Source organism: Scyliorhinus torazame, chromosome 6 (genome assembly GCF_047496885.1).
Source record: "Scyliorhinus torazame isolate Kashiwa2021f chromosome 6, sScyTor2.1, whole genome shotgun sequence".
NCBI lineage: Eukaryota > Metazoa > Chordata > Chondrichthyes > Carcharhiniformes > Scyliorhinidae > Scyliorhinus > Scyliorhinus torazame.
This window is the reverse complement of record NC_092712.1, coordinates 294,465,969-294,483,168: the sequence shown is the minus strand read 5'-3', so window position 1 is coordinate 294,483,168 and position 17,200 is coordinate 294,465,969. Positions and strand designations below refer to the sequence as shown.

The 17,200-nt window shown below is 46.8% G+C and overlaps 1 protein-coding gene across 1 annotated transcript in view; it reads right to left on the bottom strand.

Annotated features, from left to right (window-relative positions):
• The window catches only part of LOC140425514 (sodium/hydrogen exchanger 3-like), a 175,929-nt gene that overhangs the window by 46,480 nt on the left and 112,249 nt on the right, over positions 1-17,200 (bottom strand). Inside the window, exons 9-10 of the mRNA XM_072509879.1 lie at positions 3,591-3,661; positions 3,207-3,336 (exon numbers count right to left, since the gene is read on the bottom strand). Coding sequence (XP_072365980.1) covers positions 3,207-3,336; positions 3,591-3,661 — 201 coding nt within the window. The remainder of the gene's footprint in view (positions 1-3,206; positions 3,337-3,590; positions 3,662-17,200) is intronic.

The window sequence follows — 17,200 nt, the reverse complement described above, 5'->3', positions numbered from 1 at the left end:
GACGACAGCATCCCACTTCCCATGCAAAAGGTGCAAGGTGACAGACCTCGCCTAGTGCGTACCGAGGCACTCGACGATCACGGTGGGACCACTGACGACTGCGGTGGCAGCGCACCGCTTCCACCCTCGATGGCTCGACCCTCTCCACTGGTTGGTGCATTCCTGCATGTTCCGACTCCAGAAGTGCAGCTTCAGGGAATCTTGGCTGTCTCCAGTGAACCTGTTGGGACTCCGGACGGGGGGCATCGACGGAAGGCAGACCGGACTCCAGATGGGGAGCAGCCAAGCGCCGACTCTGATTCGCGCACGCCAGACCTTGCTCCGGACGGGCGGTGTCGCGGCCTCGGTGATGGCACGCTCAGGGTGACGGCAGATGCCACGGCGACAGGGAATGGATCGCGTGGCAGTCCCACTGGGTCGGCAGTGGCAACCAGCACCGGCGGTCCAAGATGGACACACCAATTCGCGCCATCGCCAGACGTTGATGCGAGCAACAATTCTCTCTCCAAGGCGACATGCTTCGACGTTTCTCTGCGGAGTCGCCCTTCCGGCACAGCAGGTGGCCGGAACCAGCGTACACGGTCTCGGCCAACTTCCACATCTGGCACAGTCATCGCCTTGCATGATATTAGTGATGGTGCTACTTCGATGGCAACGACCCATCGGCTACAAGATGCCGTCCACCACAAACATAAAAAGAAAAAGACTCCACCTTGTTCCTGGCATGCAGGGCGGATGGATTGGTGCGTAGGCGCAATCAGCGAGCTTTGCGCCTCCTTCCACGCTCGCAACTGAACCGTACGCACACGCCGGATCCTCCACTGGTTCCCAAGGATGACTTCGTGGAGATGCCACGGATCATGCCCCTTCCATCGCCACCAGAACCAAATCTCCACAGCTGAACCGGCTTGAGGACCAGCCCATTCTTGAGGCGGTCATCCATTAGACTGGACTTATAACGCTGTTCATACGTTCAAAAAGTCAAACACTTCTGTATTATAACCTGTTGTTGTTTATTGTTCCAGATATCGTCTGACCAGACCAATGTTCAAGTTTTTTTTTTTTCTCTCGCATCCAAGTTTTGTTATGGTACAACCTTGTTAGCGTGACGCAGCCGACATCGCCCCATGTAAATAGTTACGTCATAAACACACGCTGTACACAACACACACACACACTCTTAGATGCACTCACGACACAATTATATTTATAACCACGTAGGCACTTATCTTTGTAAAAAGGGGGGATGTCATGATATTCAAACACACACAACATGATAGACACACCAACAGACAAATCAGAACACACAACACCACAACCAATGACAGAAAGATATAAAAGCACAGACACGACCCCCGGTGGTCAGTATTAGCGGCAGAGGAGAACCAGGACACATCTATTGCCAAACACACTCAGGGAGACAGCACGTGCAGAGTATCCAGAACGAACTGTATTATAAGAGTTATAATAAAATAGAGTTGTACCACATACAACTGTGTTGGCTCATCTGTGCACCAGAGCACCCAACACCACACTCCCGAGATTCCTCTTTGTGTTTCAGTGCCTCCCGGTGGTGATCACGAAAGCTTTTTTCAAAAGGATTGAGAAGAGTATCATGAGTTTTGTGTGGGTCGGGAAGACCCCGAGAGTGAGGAAGGGATTTTGCAGCGTAGTAGGGATAGGGGGGGGCTGGCGCTACCGAGCCTGAGTGAGTACTACTGGGCCGCCAACATCTCAATGGTATGTAAGTGGATGGGAGAAGAGGAGGGAGCGGCGTGGAAGAGATTGGAGAAGGCATCCTGTAGGGGGACTTGCCTACAAGCCATGGTGACGGCGCCGTTGCCGTTCTCACCGAAGAAATACACCACAAACCCGGTGGTGGTGGCTACTCTGAAAATTTGGGGGCAATGAAGACGGCATAGGGGAAAGACGGGAGCCTCGGTGTGGTCCCCGATAAGAAATTATCATAGGTTTGCTCCGGGGAGAATGGATGGGGGATTTGGAACATGGCAAAGAGCAGGAGTAACACAACTGAGAGATCTGTTTGTAGATGGGACGTTTGCAAGTCTGAGAGCGCTGACCGAAAAATATGGGTTGCCCCAAGGGAATGCATTCCGGTATATGCAACTGAGGGCTTTTACGAGGCAACAGGTGAGGGAATTCCCGCAGCTCCCGACGCAGGAGGTGCAGGACAGAGTGATCTCAAAGACATGGGTGGGGGACGGTAAGGTGTCAGACATATATAGGGAGATGAGAGACGAGGGGGAGATTATGGTAGACGAGCTGAAAGGGAAATGGGAAGAAGAGCTGGGGGAGGAGATTGAGGAGGGGCTGTGGGCTGATGCCCTAAGTAGGGTAAAATCATCGTCCTTGTGTGCCAGGCTAAGCCTGATACAATTTAAGGTGTTACACAGGACGCACATGACTGGAACACGGCTTAGCAAATTTTTTGGAGTATAGGATAGGTGTGCGAGATGCTCGAAAAGCCCAGCGAATCACACCCACATGTTCTGGTCATGTCCGGCCCTACAGGGGTTTTGGGTGGGGGTGACAAAGGTGCTTTCGAAGGTAGTGGGGGTCCAAGTCGAACCAAGCTGGGGGTTGGCTATATTTGGGGTTGCAGAAGAGCCGGGAGTGCAGGAGGTGAGAGAGGCTGATGTTTTGGCCTTTGCGTTCCTAGTAGCCCGGCGCAGGATACTGTTGATGTGGAAGGAAGCCAAGCCCCCGGGTGTGGAGACCTGGATAAATGACATGGCAGGGTTTATAAAGCTGGAACGGATTAAGTTCGTCCTAAGGGGATCGGCTCAAGGGTTCACCAGGCGGTGGCAACCGTTCGTCGAATACCTCACAGAAAGATAGAGGGAATGGAAAAGAAGAAGACAGCAGCAGCAGCCCAGGGGGGGGGAGGGGGGGGGAGGAACCAGAGGGATTCTCAGGGATGTTAATATATAAGTATAATATGTATAGGTTGTTGTTATAGATAATTGTATATTGGACTGTTAAAACATATTTTTGGAGAATATTTATCTGGGACAAGGCAGTTGCCATTTAGTTTTGTTTTTGTTTTTGTTTATATATTATTTATTTCTTGTTTATAAAACTGGCCATTGTTATTTATATTGTTATATTACTGTGTAAAGGATACACAATGTACTGTGATGGTTGGCCAAAAATTTTCAATAAAATATTTTTTTAAAAAAGATTACCTCAGACACGTAGCTGATGGCATCCTTCAGATTCAACTCACGGAAAACGCTGAGGATCTTATCCCGACTAATCTGTGCCGATTTCCTCACCATCATTTTACTCAGGTACTTTCTATCAAAGTTAGTCCACCTGAAATAGAACGCATCATAATAAGAGGATTGTAGTTTACGTCGGCTAAAAAAACTGAGGACAGGAAAAAAAGCTGCAAAGCGGCAAAAGTTTGAGGTGAAATCGTTTGGAAGGTATGAAATTATAAATCGTGATGTTATAGAAGGGAAGTGTGACAGTCGGAGTATTACTAAGTTATGCATTAAGAGCCGCATTAACGAACTGCGCTCAACCTTTACAGAACACCGAAAAAATCTGTCAGTAAATGTACGTACTTGTTTTGAATATAGTTGTGTCCAATTTGTCCCGAGATGTCTTCTACTGCAGACATGATGTGATCAAAAACCTGAAAAGAGAGACACAATTCTTTACATGTAAGGAAGTGAATGTAATCTCACTTGCAAATCTATGGGACAAGTTTCTTTCAAATACCTTTACTGAATTTATTCCTTTCTGTATAACAAAAAAAATTATTGCATAATAATTCCCATTTAGAAAGATCTGTGAATCTAAAAGTGATATTTAAAGACGATGGACTGATTAATCTCATGCGCTATAAAATGTTCCAGACATCAGAAACATTTTCTGGTCCCAAACCCTGCGTGGGTTAGAGGTGCACCGGCAATTAGAAGCTTCCAGATAATTAACAGGCTGCCTGCACGGCTGCTGTCCAATTGAGGATAGCGGACAGGTTCACAAGTTGAGAGGCCCAATCAGAGGGCCTGCAGGACCAGATGGACTGTTGCACCACCGACAAAAGTGGAAGATGCTGAGGCAAGCAGAGCATGAGGGTGCCTCAAAATGGAGACACTCTCTGAAGCCCGATTAACATTTGACAAAAAGGAAGGCCTACGGGTCTTAGAGGCTTCGGTGCGCAGGAGACCCCCCACCCTGAGGAAGGATTATGATTGAGGCAGCTGCCTTTGAACCTTTGCAGCGGACAGCATGAGGAAGCCCTGGTGATGCTCATGCCTGCTGTTGGGTCCCTATCAAACTGCAGGGGCATGGAAATCCTGGATGACCCCAGAATCAACAGCCAGCCCCAAATGGTCCCATCAGTAGCCTCATAGACAACATTGCTAGGCAGGTTCTCACTGCCACAACTTGGAGCCAGGAATGCAGTGGGGAGGTGAACCATCACACACATTTCAAATATTGCCCCTGGTACCACCTCTCCTGGCCCCCTCAAGAGTGGGACGATTTTCCCTTGAATTCCACTGTATTTTTTAGAAGTTTAATACTTAATTGTGATCGGCATTGACATTTGTATTTCATCAATATGTAGTTCCTGTCAGCTGTCAGAGAGTTTGTCAGAATATGAGACAGGATGTTCAATTGAAATTGGTCTTCAGAACAACAATGCTACTTTAAATGGTTGGGAGAGGGGTGGTGGTGGGAGGAAGAACCTTTGGCATGCTGCACCCACTCAGTGGTCAGGTGTGATGATGTAATGATTATGTTATGCAATGAATGTAAAGGTGAGATAATCATTGATTTTAACCATTTACTTGTGAACATATAGATGGCTAATGGAATATTGTTCATGTTTAGGAAGCTCCTTGGGTGTAGATAATCTATGGGGGATTGTGTTTATTCCTAGCTAAAGAGGTCATGGGACATCTCAGTGGGAGGAGACTGGTGAATGCCTTATGCTTGGGGTACAGATGATATAATTAATGGGAGAAGCCAGGTCTGTCTGTAGTTTTTCAGCCTGCTTTAAGATTTTAGGTTGAACAGGTTTGACAAGACAGAAGGACTTTTAGGTTGTTGCTGAAAGGGTTTCTCTTCAAAGCTCTGCACAGAGAAACAAGTAACCATGACTGTTAACTTTATTTATAAGTGGTATTTGAACTGTATTGGGTTGCTTAATTGGAATATACAATGGCAGGTGTAGAATTACAGTTTTTTTCCTTTTATTTTAGAACTGTGATTATTGCTAATTGGAAAACTATTACTATGTTGTTAATATGACTGATTCTGTGTTTAAATTAAAGTTGTTTTAACATGAAAGATACCTATTGGCCAGTGTTGTCAATCTCGTTGTCTTCCCCTGGTCTAGTAGTCTTCCCTCACAGTCTTAAAAATTGCAAATTTTGGGGATTCTCAAATGGAGTCCTGACAGTTGTTAGAACATTAATCTCGAGATAGTGACTTCAAATCCCATCATGACTACAGTTTTAATAATTTGCAATTAAACACTGGCAAGACGTGACTTTTCACTGATATGGTCAGATTGCCATAAGAACCCAAATAGTTCATTAATGTTATCAAGGAAATCTGTGTTTTGGCCTCTGTGTGACTTGAGCCACGCACCAACCTGGATGACATTTTACTGCCTTCCAAAATTACCAAGTGACTCACCACCTTCTCAGGCCAACTAAGGATGTGCCACAAATGCAGTTCTTCCCAGTGACTCCCATATCCCAAGGTAACTTTAAGAGAACATGAAGAAATTCATGAATCCAACAAGTGTCAGCACAGGCTGGGGATGATGCAATGATTGTCCCTAAACTTCAACATTGGCTGTTGTAAAGAAATATCATATTTTCCTAGTATCCCTGTGGTATACTGTGAAACAGACTTGTGTGTGTAATAATAATAATCTTTATTAGTGTCACAAGTAGGCTAACGTTAATACTGCAATGAAGTTACTGTGAAAATCACGTAGTCACCACACTCCAGTGCCTGTTCTGGTACACAGAGGGAGAATTCAGAATGTCCAATTCACCTAACAAGCACGTCTTTCAGGACTTGTGGGAGGAAACCGGAGCACCCGGAGGAAACCCACACAGTCACATGTGTGTGTTGTGTACAGTTAGATTGCAAGGTTAAAAACATCAAGAGGGCCGTGGATGTGAAAGCAAGTATGTTGTAATGGAAACTAAGATGGGATACCAGTAAGTAGCATGAATAGAAATTTGCATTAGAAGATAAGGGGGTAAATTGAAAATTAGCTATTCTATTTCAGAAGGAAAACTTACAATGGCAAAGATTATAAATGAGTAAAGCAAAGTATTAAGTTTACTTTTACCCAAAAGTAGCAGGCATAAAAATATTATGAAAGATTTTTATGTTCTGGGAAGAGTACTTCTGAAGAAATTTGAGAACATTAGATTTAAACATGAAAGAAATAAAACAAACTTAAAGAGGAAGCTGCATGGATGGGAGTGGTTATGATGCCTTCAACAATGTGCTATGCTTAGAGAAAGCTGTGAAAGGAGCTGAGTGAACCTTAGCCACCCTCGGCAAGAAAAGTATTTGGTCCGCAAAGTTTTGATACAAATACTGGATTTTGATTATCAAAGGAGAAAGAAAAGCCCCGAGGAATACTTTACTTCCCCTCAGCAACAGTGGATGCCTTGTGGTAACCTTACTGGGGTTTTTAGAGATTGAATTCTATAGAGTCTGTTGCTTTTATAGGTGCATTTATCAGAGTGTAACTGAGGAGGAATCTTTCGGGGAATATTTGCAGAACTACCTTTAATTGTGTGAATGTAATCTTGTATGTTTATGTTTTATTTTCTTTTTGTCAGTAAATGTTGTAATTTAATAATTATAATCTCCAAAAGTGGTTTTGCAGTTTAGAAGACATAACTCCTCATAATAAAATATAAATTACAAATTGTTGTGATATCTTCTCCAGGGTTCCCGATTTGGTCAGCCCGGCAATTACCACCTGCCAATTCACAACACTGTCAAACAGCATTCTGAACCTAAAATGTACAACCTAGGCTACAATGTTTTTTACTGATAGAGCTGTCATCCCAGTAGTAGTGACATTGAAGTCATGCCAGTGAGATGCTCCCAGATGGACATTAGTGACGAATGTGATATAAAATAGTTACTTTAGAGATATTAGTTAATGTAATGTAGAAATAAGCCACTTTGATTCTGGCAAGTAGAGACAAAGGATTTTAGACCGCATGGAAAAAGCAGGAAGAGGTGTGTCTATGAGAGTGATGCTGCATTGATAGGGGTCGGAGAAAGGGATTGGAAGTGAGCCAATCAGAATCGATCAAACAAGTCAGGAGGGACATAGGATGACCTATGGGTGTCGAGTATGTGAAACTTGATGCCATTTGAATGTATGAGTACTGATCTCTTTGTCTGGGACCTTCACTTAGTTCCCGGGGCTGCAGAAAGCAACATGTTATCTGTATCACTGTGGACTAGGTCGCTTGCAATCTGAATAAAATAACTTCTTTTTACTTGCAAATCCATCTCGACTTTTATTGAGGCCAGACTGACGGAGAAAGAAATTTGGGATTCAACATTTGGTGCCGAAACCCGGGATTTCTCAGGGCGATCCTGGTCCAACTGCGAAATCAGAATTAGACTGATTATGAACAGGAGGATGGGGAACAAGGGCCCTCAATGTAGAACTGGAAAATGACCGCGCATTGATTGTTCCCCTCTTCTTATCGTCTGATTAGTCTGGTCACTCGCGGTTGGCACAGAAAGACCGCCTCGATGAAATCACAGGTCAGTCTGGGGATTAGCAATTTAATTGATGGGATTTCATATTGTTGTTTCGGCTTGGGTTAGGGTTTTGGGTTGATGTGACATCTCAAATGATGATTCAATTCCAAGTATAAGGGTTCAGAGGCTGATGGGACTTCAGTAATGAAGGTTCAGTCCATTATATGGGTTCAGGGGCTGATGGGACTTCAGTACTGAAGGTTCAGTCCAGTATAACTGTTTTTAAATCTGAAGATGGTTCAACTCTATGTGTGAGTGTTTTAAATATATAGTTGTTTAAGCTAAAATTGTCTCCTTGGACTGTATTGGCGAAAAACGCAGTTCCGAGGACTAGTTGAGATTGTGGGGAATGCTGCATATTGGTTGAAGCAGAAGTCTCTCAAAGGGTTAACAGCAGCAGGCAAAGTTAAAGACAGACAGTGCTTCTCACTCAGGCCTTGAGATAACAGCACCAGTCTGTAGTGTAATCGGATACCTTTCCTTTGAGTCAGTGAACACCAGCAAAGTTACGTTTTGAATTAATTAAAGGAAACCAGTGGGTTTCTCCACCTCTTTGATAAAAGTTATTATTTTCGAAAGCAATTGATTGAAATTGCCAGAATCTTAAGTTTTACTTACTTGAAATAAGGTTTATCTCATTTTATCTGGAGATTAATAGAAACTTAAAGAAGATCATGGACACCATTTTAAAAAGTGTAAATCTGGAGATGATAGTTGATTTTGCTAATACTTATGTGTATGTAAAAGAAAAAAAACTTGTTAAAAGAAAAATTAAGATAAAGAAATAATTAAGTTGTAAATGTTATACAAGTTTGTGTTAAGCAAATTGTAAATTTAGTTCTGAGTTGAGATCAGAGCTAAGCTTGCAAGTTGCAGTAATTCAATTTGAATTTTCAAACATTTTTAAGTTTTTTTTAAAAAGCGGAAGTAGAGGAAAGGCACGGGTCAAACAAGAGATGAGCTACGTAGTTCAATGGCTGGCCTTGAATTGACAGAAAAAGAAAAATTCAATAATTTGGAAAAGTAAGCATATCACCTAAGTCTCTCCAAACTAAGCAGAAACCACAAGGTTCGGGAACAAAGGAAGCTGAAACAGATTCTTTTGAAGAGAAAGAACTCCCCCTAGTGACAGGGAGAGATGTTGAAGTCCTGGAACAACCAGGGGAAATAGCTAGAGTGCACCCTGGTGACATTCGGAGACAGTTACCGATTAGGAAGATGCGAAACCCCGACGCAGTGACTGTGGGAGCGAACCCCACAATAGACGTTTACTCCCCATGGACACCCAGTGAGATGATGGCTATTATGTCTACAATCCCAGATAGAAAAAATCTCCTGCTGCCTTCATGGATTCCTTGAGAACTACCATCTCAATTTATCAAGCTGATTTAAGGGACCTCTGGGCCCTAGTCCAGCAGATTTTAACCCCAGCAGAGTACCGCAATTATCTTAACCACCTGAATTATGCTAGTCATGCCGCACTTCAGCAGGCCTATGCGTTAGACGACGATAGAAAGACACAGATCTTGAATGCGTTGAATAGCACATTTCAAAGGCCCATAAATCTTTCTGTTATCTTAGACCTAAAACCTAAGAAGACTGAAGAGCCAGAGGAATTTCTGGAGCGTTTTAATGAAATCTACCGGGGGCAGTCAGGCGATTTGCTGTATCAAAATGGTCAGAATTCCCCTCAATATTGTGCTATGTTAATGCATTGCCTACCACCTTCTGTGGTTACTGCTGTGAAATGTAATAACATGAATTGGACAGAGAACGACCCTTCCCAGATGGCAAGGGCAGTCAGATTTTATTGGAAGGAGGGTGTAGGCCAAGAAGGAGGCCCAGTTACAAAGGTTAAGACTGAGTATGTAATGAAAAAGGATGATTGGCGATCCCAACAAGCGGCAGAAATGGTAGTTTACCAGCAGGAGCCCCAATATAGTGACTTTGGGTGGGTGGATCAACGAAGAGGAGGATACCAAACCCACCCAAAGGGACCCTCACCCCCTTTTTATGGCCCACCGAACGAATCAACAGCTCTACAACCGCAGCCCCCTCTGAGGGGCCATTGGTCTACTGGAAGAAGAGGACGGGGCAGCCATGTCTTCTGTGCAATCAGCACTTAAATTACCATTATCCGGAGTTCCGGGTGCGGCGATGACCAGCTGAGTCGCACGTTTCGGCAGCTCCCTGTGAAACGGACTTTTGGGCTCTTGATAGGAGCCCCAACGGCAATTTTAACGGCTGAAAACACCGTGCGGTAAACCAGAAGGGTGTTCCCCCTGGACACGGATGGAAAAAGGAGAGGAAAGTGGCCGGATTGCAGCGGATCCTTTGGAACAACGGCAAGGAAGGCAAGCAGAAACCAAGATGGCGTCGGAAGGTGGCAGTTTCATATGGGGCCCTGAACAACAAGAGTTTTTGAAACGCTGCGTGGAGGAGATAAAAAAGGAAATGAAGAAAGAGTTGTTGGCCCCGATATTACAGGCGATTGAAGGGCTGAAAGAGGAACAAAAGACCCAGGAGCAGGAGCTTCGGGTCGTGAAGGCGAAAGCAGCAGAGAATGAAAACGACATACAGGGCCTGGTGGTGAAGTCGGAGATACAGGAGGCACACCAGAAACGATCTGTGGAGAGGTTGGAGGCACTGGAAAATAACGCAAGGAGGAACAACTTGAGGATTCTTGGCCTTCCTGAAGGTGTGGAGGGGGCGGACGTCGGGGCATATGTGAGCACGATGCTGCACTCGTTAATGGGAGTGGAGGCCCCGACGGGTCCGTTGGAGGTGGAGGGAGCATACCGAGTTATGGTGCGAGGACCGAGAGCAGGAGAAGCTCCCAGAGCCATAGTGGTGAGATTTCTCCGTTTTAAGGATAGAGAAATGGTCCTTAGATGGGCGAAGAAAACTCGGTGTAGTAAATGGGAGAACGCGGTGATCCGCGTCTATCAAGATTGGAGTGCGGAGGTGGCGAGAAGGAGGGCGAGCTTTAATCGGGCCAAAGCGGTACTTCACAAAAAAAAGATAAAGTTTGGAATGCTGCAACCGGCAAGACTGTGGGTCACATATCAAGGGAGGCACCACTACTTTGAGACGGCGGATGAAGCGTGGACTTTTATTGTAGAAGAAAAATTGGAATGATTGGACTACGAAAATGAACGTTTGGACAAAGTGGTGGGACGAGTGGGGGGGGGGGGGGGGGGCGAAGAGGGATTGTATGATTAATCCTGCGGTATGGTAACTTTTCTTTCTCCCACAGGTGGTGATGGGGGGAGGTGGGGAGGGAGAGGAGATGGGGCGTTGGCCATGGGAGGCGGGGCCGAGGGAGAGGCGCGGGCTTGGTTCCCGCGCTATGATAATTATGGCGGGAATAGAGAAGCAGGAAGGAGGGGGCACCGCACGGGGCGAGCCGTGATCACGGGGGGAAGCCGAGGTCAGCCAGAGTTTGCTGACTTCTGGGAGCAACATGGGGGGAGTAATTACGATAGCGGGGGGTCTAGCGGGGGGGGGGGAGGGGGGAATTACTGGGTTGCTGCTGCTGGGGAAAGGGGGGAGTGGGTGCGGGAAAGGATGGGCGGGGGGGGACCGTCTGGGAGAAATACAGCCGCGTGGGAACTGGGCGAGAAGCTGGAAAAAGATGATGGCTAACCGGCAAGGGGGGGGGTGGGAAGCCCCCCAACTCGGCTGATCACGTGGAACGTGAGGGGGCTTAACGGGCCGATAAAGAGGGCACGAGTACTCGCACACCTTAAGAAACTTAAAGCAGATGTGGTCATGTTACAGGAAACGCACCTGAAACTGATAGATCAGGTTAGGTTGCGCAAAGGATGGGTAGGGCAGGTGTTCCATTCGGGGCTGGATGCGAAAAACAGGGGGGTGGCTATATTAGTGGGGAAGCGGGTAATGTTCGAGGCAAAGACTATAGTGGCGGATAACGGGGGCAGATACGTGATGGTGAGTGGCAAATTACAGGGAGAGATGGTGGTGTTGGTAAACGTGTATGCCCCGAATTGGGACGATGCCAATTTTATGAGGCGAATGCTAGGACGCATCCCAGACCTAGAGACCGGAAAGCTGATAATGGGGGGAGACTTTAACACGGTGTTGGAACCAAGGCTGGATAGGTCGAAGTCCAGGACTGGTAGGAGGCCGGCAGCAGCCAAGGTGCTTAAGGATTTTATGGAGCAGATGGGAGGGGTGGACCCGTGGAGATTCAGTAGACCTAGGAGTAAGGAGTTCTCGTTTTTCTCCTATGTCCATAAAGTCTATTCACGCATAGACTTTTTTGTGTTGGGTAGGGCATTGATCCCGAGGGTGAGGGGAACGGAATATACGGCTATAGCCATTTCGGATCATGCCCCACACTGGGTAGACTTGGAGATAGGGGAGGAAACAAGAGGGCGTCCACCCTGGAGAATGGATATGGGACTAATGGCGGATGAGGGGGTGTGCTTAAGGGTGAGGGGATGCATTGAAAAGTACTTGGAACTCAATGACAATGGGGAGGTTCAGGTGGGAGTGGTCTGGGAGGCGTTGAAGGCGGTGGTTAGGGGGGAGCTGATATCAATAAGGACACATAAAGGGAAGCAGGAGAGTAAGGAACGGGAGCGGTTGTTGCAAGAACTTTTGAGGGTGGACAGACAGTATGCGGAAGCACCGGAGGAGGGACTGTATAGGGAAAGGCAAAGGCTGCATGTGGAATTTGACTTGCTGACCACAGGCACTGCAGAGGCACAATGGAGGAAGGCGCAGGGTGTACAGTATGAATATGGAGAGAAGGCGAGCAGATTGCTGGCACACCAATTGAGGAAAAGGGGAGCAGCGAGGGAAATAGGGGGGGTGAGAGACGAAGATGGAGAGACGGAGCGGGGAGCGGAGAGAGTGAATGAAGTGTTCAAGACATTTTATAAAAAATTGTATGAAGCTCAACCCCCGGATGGGAGGGAGAGAATGATGGAGTTTTTGGATCGGCTGGAAATTCCCAAGGTGGAAGAGCAGGAAAGGATGGGATTGGGAGCACAGATCACGATAGAAGAAGTGGTGAAAGGAATTAGGAACATGCAGACGGGAAAGGCCCCGGGACCGGACGGATTCCCAGTTGAATTTTACAGAAAATATTTGGACTTGCTCGCCCCGCTACTGACGAGGACCTTCAACGAGGCAAAGGAAAGGGGACAACTGCCCCCGACTATGTCAGAAGCAACGATATCGCTTCTTTTAAAGAAGGAAAAGGATCCGCTACAATGCGGGTCCTACAGACCAATCTCCCTCCTCAATGTAGATGCCAAGGTCTTGGCCAAGGTAATGGCAATGAGAATAGAGGAATGTGTCCCGGGGGTGGTTCATGAGGACCAAACTGGGTTTGTGAAGGGGAGACAGCTGAACACGAACATACGGAGGTTGTTAGGCGTAATGATGATGGCCCCACCAGAGGGTGAAACGGAGATAGTAGTGGCGATGGATGCCGAGAAAGCATTTGATAGAGTGGAGTGGGATTATCTGTGGGAGGTGTTGAGGAGATTTGGGTTCGGAGAGGGGTATGTTAGATGGGTGCAGCTGTTGTATAGGGCCCCAGTGGCGAGTGTGGTCACGAATGGACGGGGATCGGCATATTTTCGGCTCCACAGAGGGACAAGGCAGGGATGTCCTCTGTCCCCATTACTGTTTGCACTGGCGATTGAGCCCCTGGCGATAGCGCTGAGAGGTTCCAAGGGATGGAGGGGAATACTTAGGGGAGGAGAAGAACACCGGGTATCTTTATATGCGGATGATCTGCTACTATATGTGGCGGATCCAGCGGAGGGGATGCCAGAAATAATGCGGATACTTGGGGAGTTTGGGGATTTTTCAGGGTATAAATTGAACATGGGAAAGAGTGAGCTGTTTGTGGTGCATCCAGGGGAGCAGAGTAGAGAAATAGAAGACCTACCGTTGAGGAAGGTAACAAGAGACTTTCGTTACCTGGGGATCCAGATAGCTAAGAATTGGGGCACATTGCACAGGCTAAATTTGACGCGGTTGGTGGAACAGATGGACGAAGATTTCAAGAGATGGGACATGGTAGCATTGTCAATGGCAGGGAGGGTGCAGGCAGTTAAGATGGTGGTCCTCCCGAGATTCCTTTTTGTGTTTCAGTGTCTCCCGGTGGTGATCACGAAGGCTTTTTTCAAAAGGATAGAAAAGAGTATTATGGGTTTTGTTTGGGCCGGGAAGACTCCGAGAGTGAGGAAGGGATTCTTACAGCGTAGTAGGGATAGGGGGGGGCTGGCACTACCGAGCCTAAGTGAGTATTATTGGGCCGCTAATATTTCAATGGTGAGTAAGTGGATGGGAGAGGAGGAAGGAGCGGCGTGGAAGAGATTAGAGAGGGCGTCCTGTAGGGGGACCAGCCTGCAGGCTATGGTGACAGCCCCATTGCCGTTCTCACCAAGGAACTATACCACGAGTCCGGTGGTGGTAGCTACACTGAAGATTTGGGGACAGTGGAGACGACATAGGGGAAAGACCGGAGCACTGGGGGGGTCCCCGATAAGAAACAACCATAGGTTTGCCCCGGGGGGAATGGATGGGGGATATGGAATGTGGCAAAGAGCAGGTATAACGCAATTGAAAGATCTATTTGTGGATGGGAAGTTTGCGAGTCTGGGAGCGCTGACCGAGAAATATGGGTTGCCCCAAGGGAATGCATTCAGGTACATGCAATTGAGGGCTTTTGCGAGGCAGCAGGTGAGGGAATTCCCGCAGCTCCCGACACAAGAGGTGCAGGACAGAGTCATCTCAAAGAAATGGGTGGGGGACGGTAAGGTGTCGGATATATATAGGGAAATGAGAGACGAAGGGGAGACTATGATGGACGAACTAAAAGGGAAATGGGAAGAAGAGCTAGGGGAGGAGATTGAGGAGGGGATGTGGGCAGATGCCCTAAACAGGGTAAACTCGTCGTCCTCGTGCGCCAGGCTAAGCCTGATTCAGTTTAAGGTATTACACAGGGCACATATGACTGGAACACGGCTCAGTAAATTTTTTGGGGTGGAGGATAGGTGTGCGAGGTGCTCGAGAAGCCCAGCGAATCATACCCATATGTTTTGGTCATGTCCGGCACTACAGGGGTTTTGGATGGGGGTGACAAAGGTGCTTTCGAAAGTAGTCGGAGTCCGGGTCGAACCAAGCTGGGGGTTGGCTATATTTGGGGTTGCACAAGAGCCGGGAGTGCAGGAGGCGAAAGAGGCCGATGTTTTGGCCTTTGCGTCCCTAGTAGCCCGGCGCAGAATATTGCTAATGTGGAAAGAAGCCAAGCCCCCGGGGGTGGAGACCTGGATAAATGATATGGCGGGGTTCATAAAGTTAGAGCGGATTAAGTTCGTCCTAAGGGGGTCGGCTCAAGGGTTTACAAGGCGGTGGCAACCGTTCGTCGAATATCTTGCGGAAAGATAGATAGGGGAGAACAAAGAAGGCAGCAGCAGCAGCCCAGAACTTGGGGGGTGGGGGGGGGGGGGGGGTGTGTGTGGCCTGAGACAAGGCAGTTGCCAATTAGGGCTAGTTTTTTTTATTTTTGTTATTTAATATTTATTTATTTGTTGTTGTTTTCTTTTGTTCTTGTTTAAATAAAAAAGGTCATTATTATCTGTATTGTTATAATGTTGTGTAAAGGATGCACAATGTACTGTGTTGGTTGACCAAAAATTTTCAATAAAATATTATTTAAAAAAAAAAAAAATTACCATTATCCGACCACACGCAGCAATTGTCAGGGTTCCAAGGACAGGTGTGTGAGTATCCTATTTCTGAACCTGTGACAGTCACTTACGAGAATAAGTCTGCAGATCATCAGTTTGTAGTGACTACTGGATTGGACTGTAACTTGTTGGCCCGAGATTTACTGTGTATCTTCCAGCTACAGCTAGAATGCGGAGATGAGGGGGTAACGGTTACATCATGGAGGATGAGACAACAGTGCTATATTTCTATCACCCCCCAGTGGTGGACGTTAGACGTTGAACAGTCACTGCATCACGTTACCCTGGCCTATGACAGAACTGGACGAAATAGGGAGTTGGACGACAAATACCGGCCATTACTTGAGACCGAATGGCCAGTCAAGGTTACAGCCACAGTCACGGGAAACGAAGGTACAGCCGATTTTGTTACAATATCACCACATTTATGGCCACAGTCAGCTTCGGTAAGCCCTCATATTACACGTCAGGTCCATGACCAGTACCATGCCAGGGATATGGGGCGAATGGTCAGGAGGGCAGTGGATCATTCGGATCCAACAGACTACGCACTTCAAGTCATGCCGGACGGCACTACCATAAAATATTTTGAGGTCCCTGAAACGATTAACACTCGACTGCAGCATCACAGGGGACATGATGTGTTGGAATATGTCAATCCACAGGTCTGGGCGGAATACCCATCACAAGTGGGAAAGACAAATGTTACACCTATTAAGGTGATGATTAAGGATCATGTAAAGCTACCTTCCATTCGACAATACCCCCTGAAATCTCAAGCTGCTCCATCAATAGATAAATTAATTCAAGAGCTGTTGAAACAGGGTATTTTGGTCCCTTGCCAATCAGAATGTAACACCCCCATACTTGCTGTGCCTAAACCAGCCAAACCAGACCAGTACCGATTAGTACAGGATTTACGTTCAATCAATGCCATCGCATAGCCGCTACATGCTCTCACCCTCCAACAGGATATTACGGTGTATAGCTCCCACTCGGTCATCGCACTACTGAGGCAACTGCAGACTCAGCATCATACCGCAGCTCGTCAGAATAGGTATGAGATATACCTTTTGAACAATCCACGTCTGACATTTAAATACTGTACCACTATCAATCCAGCCTGTTTTCTTAGTGGTCCCCCTGTCCATGAAGACGCACCTGGCCACGACTGTTTAGCCTTGATTCAGGAAACTACCACAATAAGGGGCGATTTGAGTGACATTTCGTCAGAACAACCTGACATGATTATGTGTGGTCAAATATCCCACCGGGGTTTAGTTAATGACCTACTGCAGGCCCTCCTTATGCCCGCGCAGATTTCCGTTATTAAATGCGCTGCCCACACGAATGGTACAACCCCAGTTGACGTTGGTAATGAACGAGCAGATTGCGCAGCGCGAACAGCCGCGCAAATTCAGCAAGTGATGGTGCCTAAGATGTTAAGTCAGACTAAACGATCTACTATAAATATGTCTGCTTCTGACAAGTCAATGCCAACCATCCAAGACATCATAAGGTTACAGGAGGACGCTCCTGAGAGTGATAAACAAATGTGGAAATGGTTAGGTTGTACATATGATTTTGTTTCCTCTTTATGGACCACGCCTGCACATCAGACTTGTATGTCTGATGTGCTGGCTTTATGGGTCATTGAATGTGTACACTTTGCA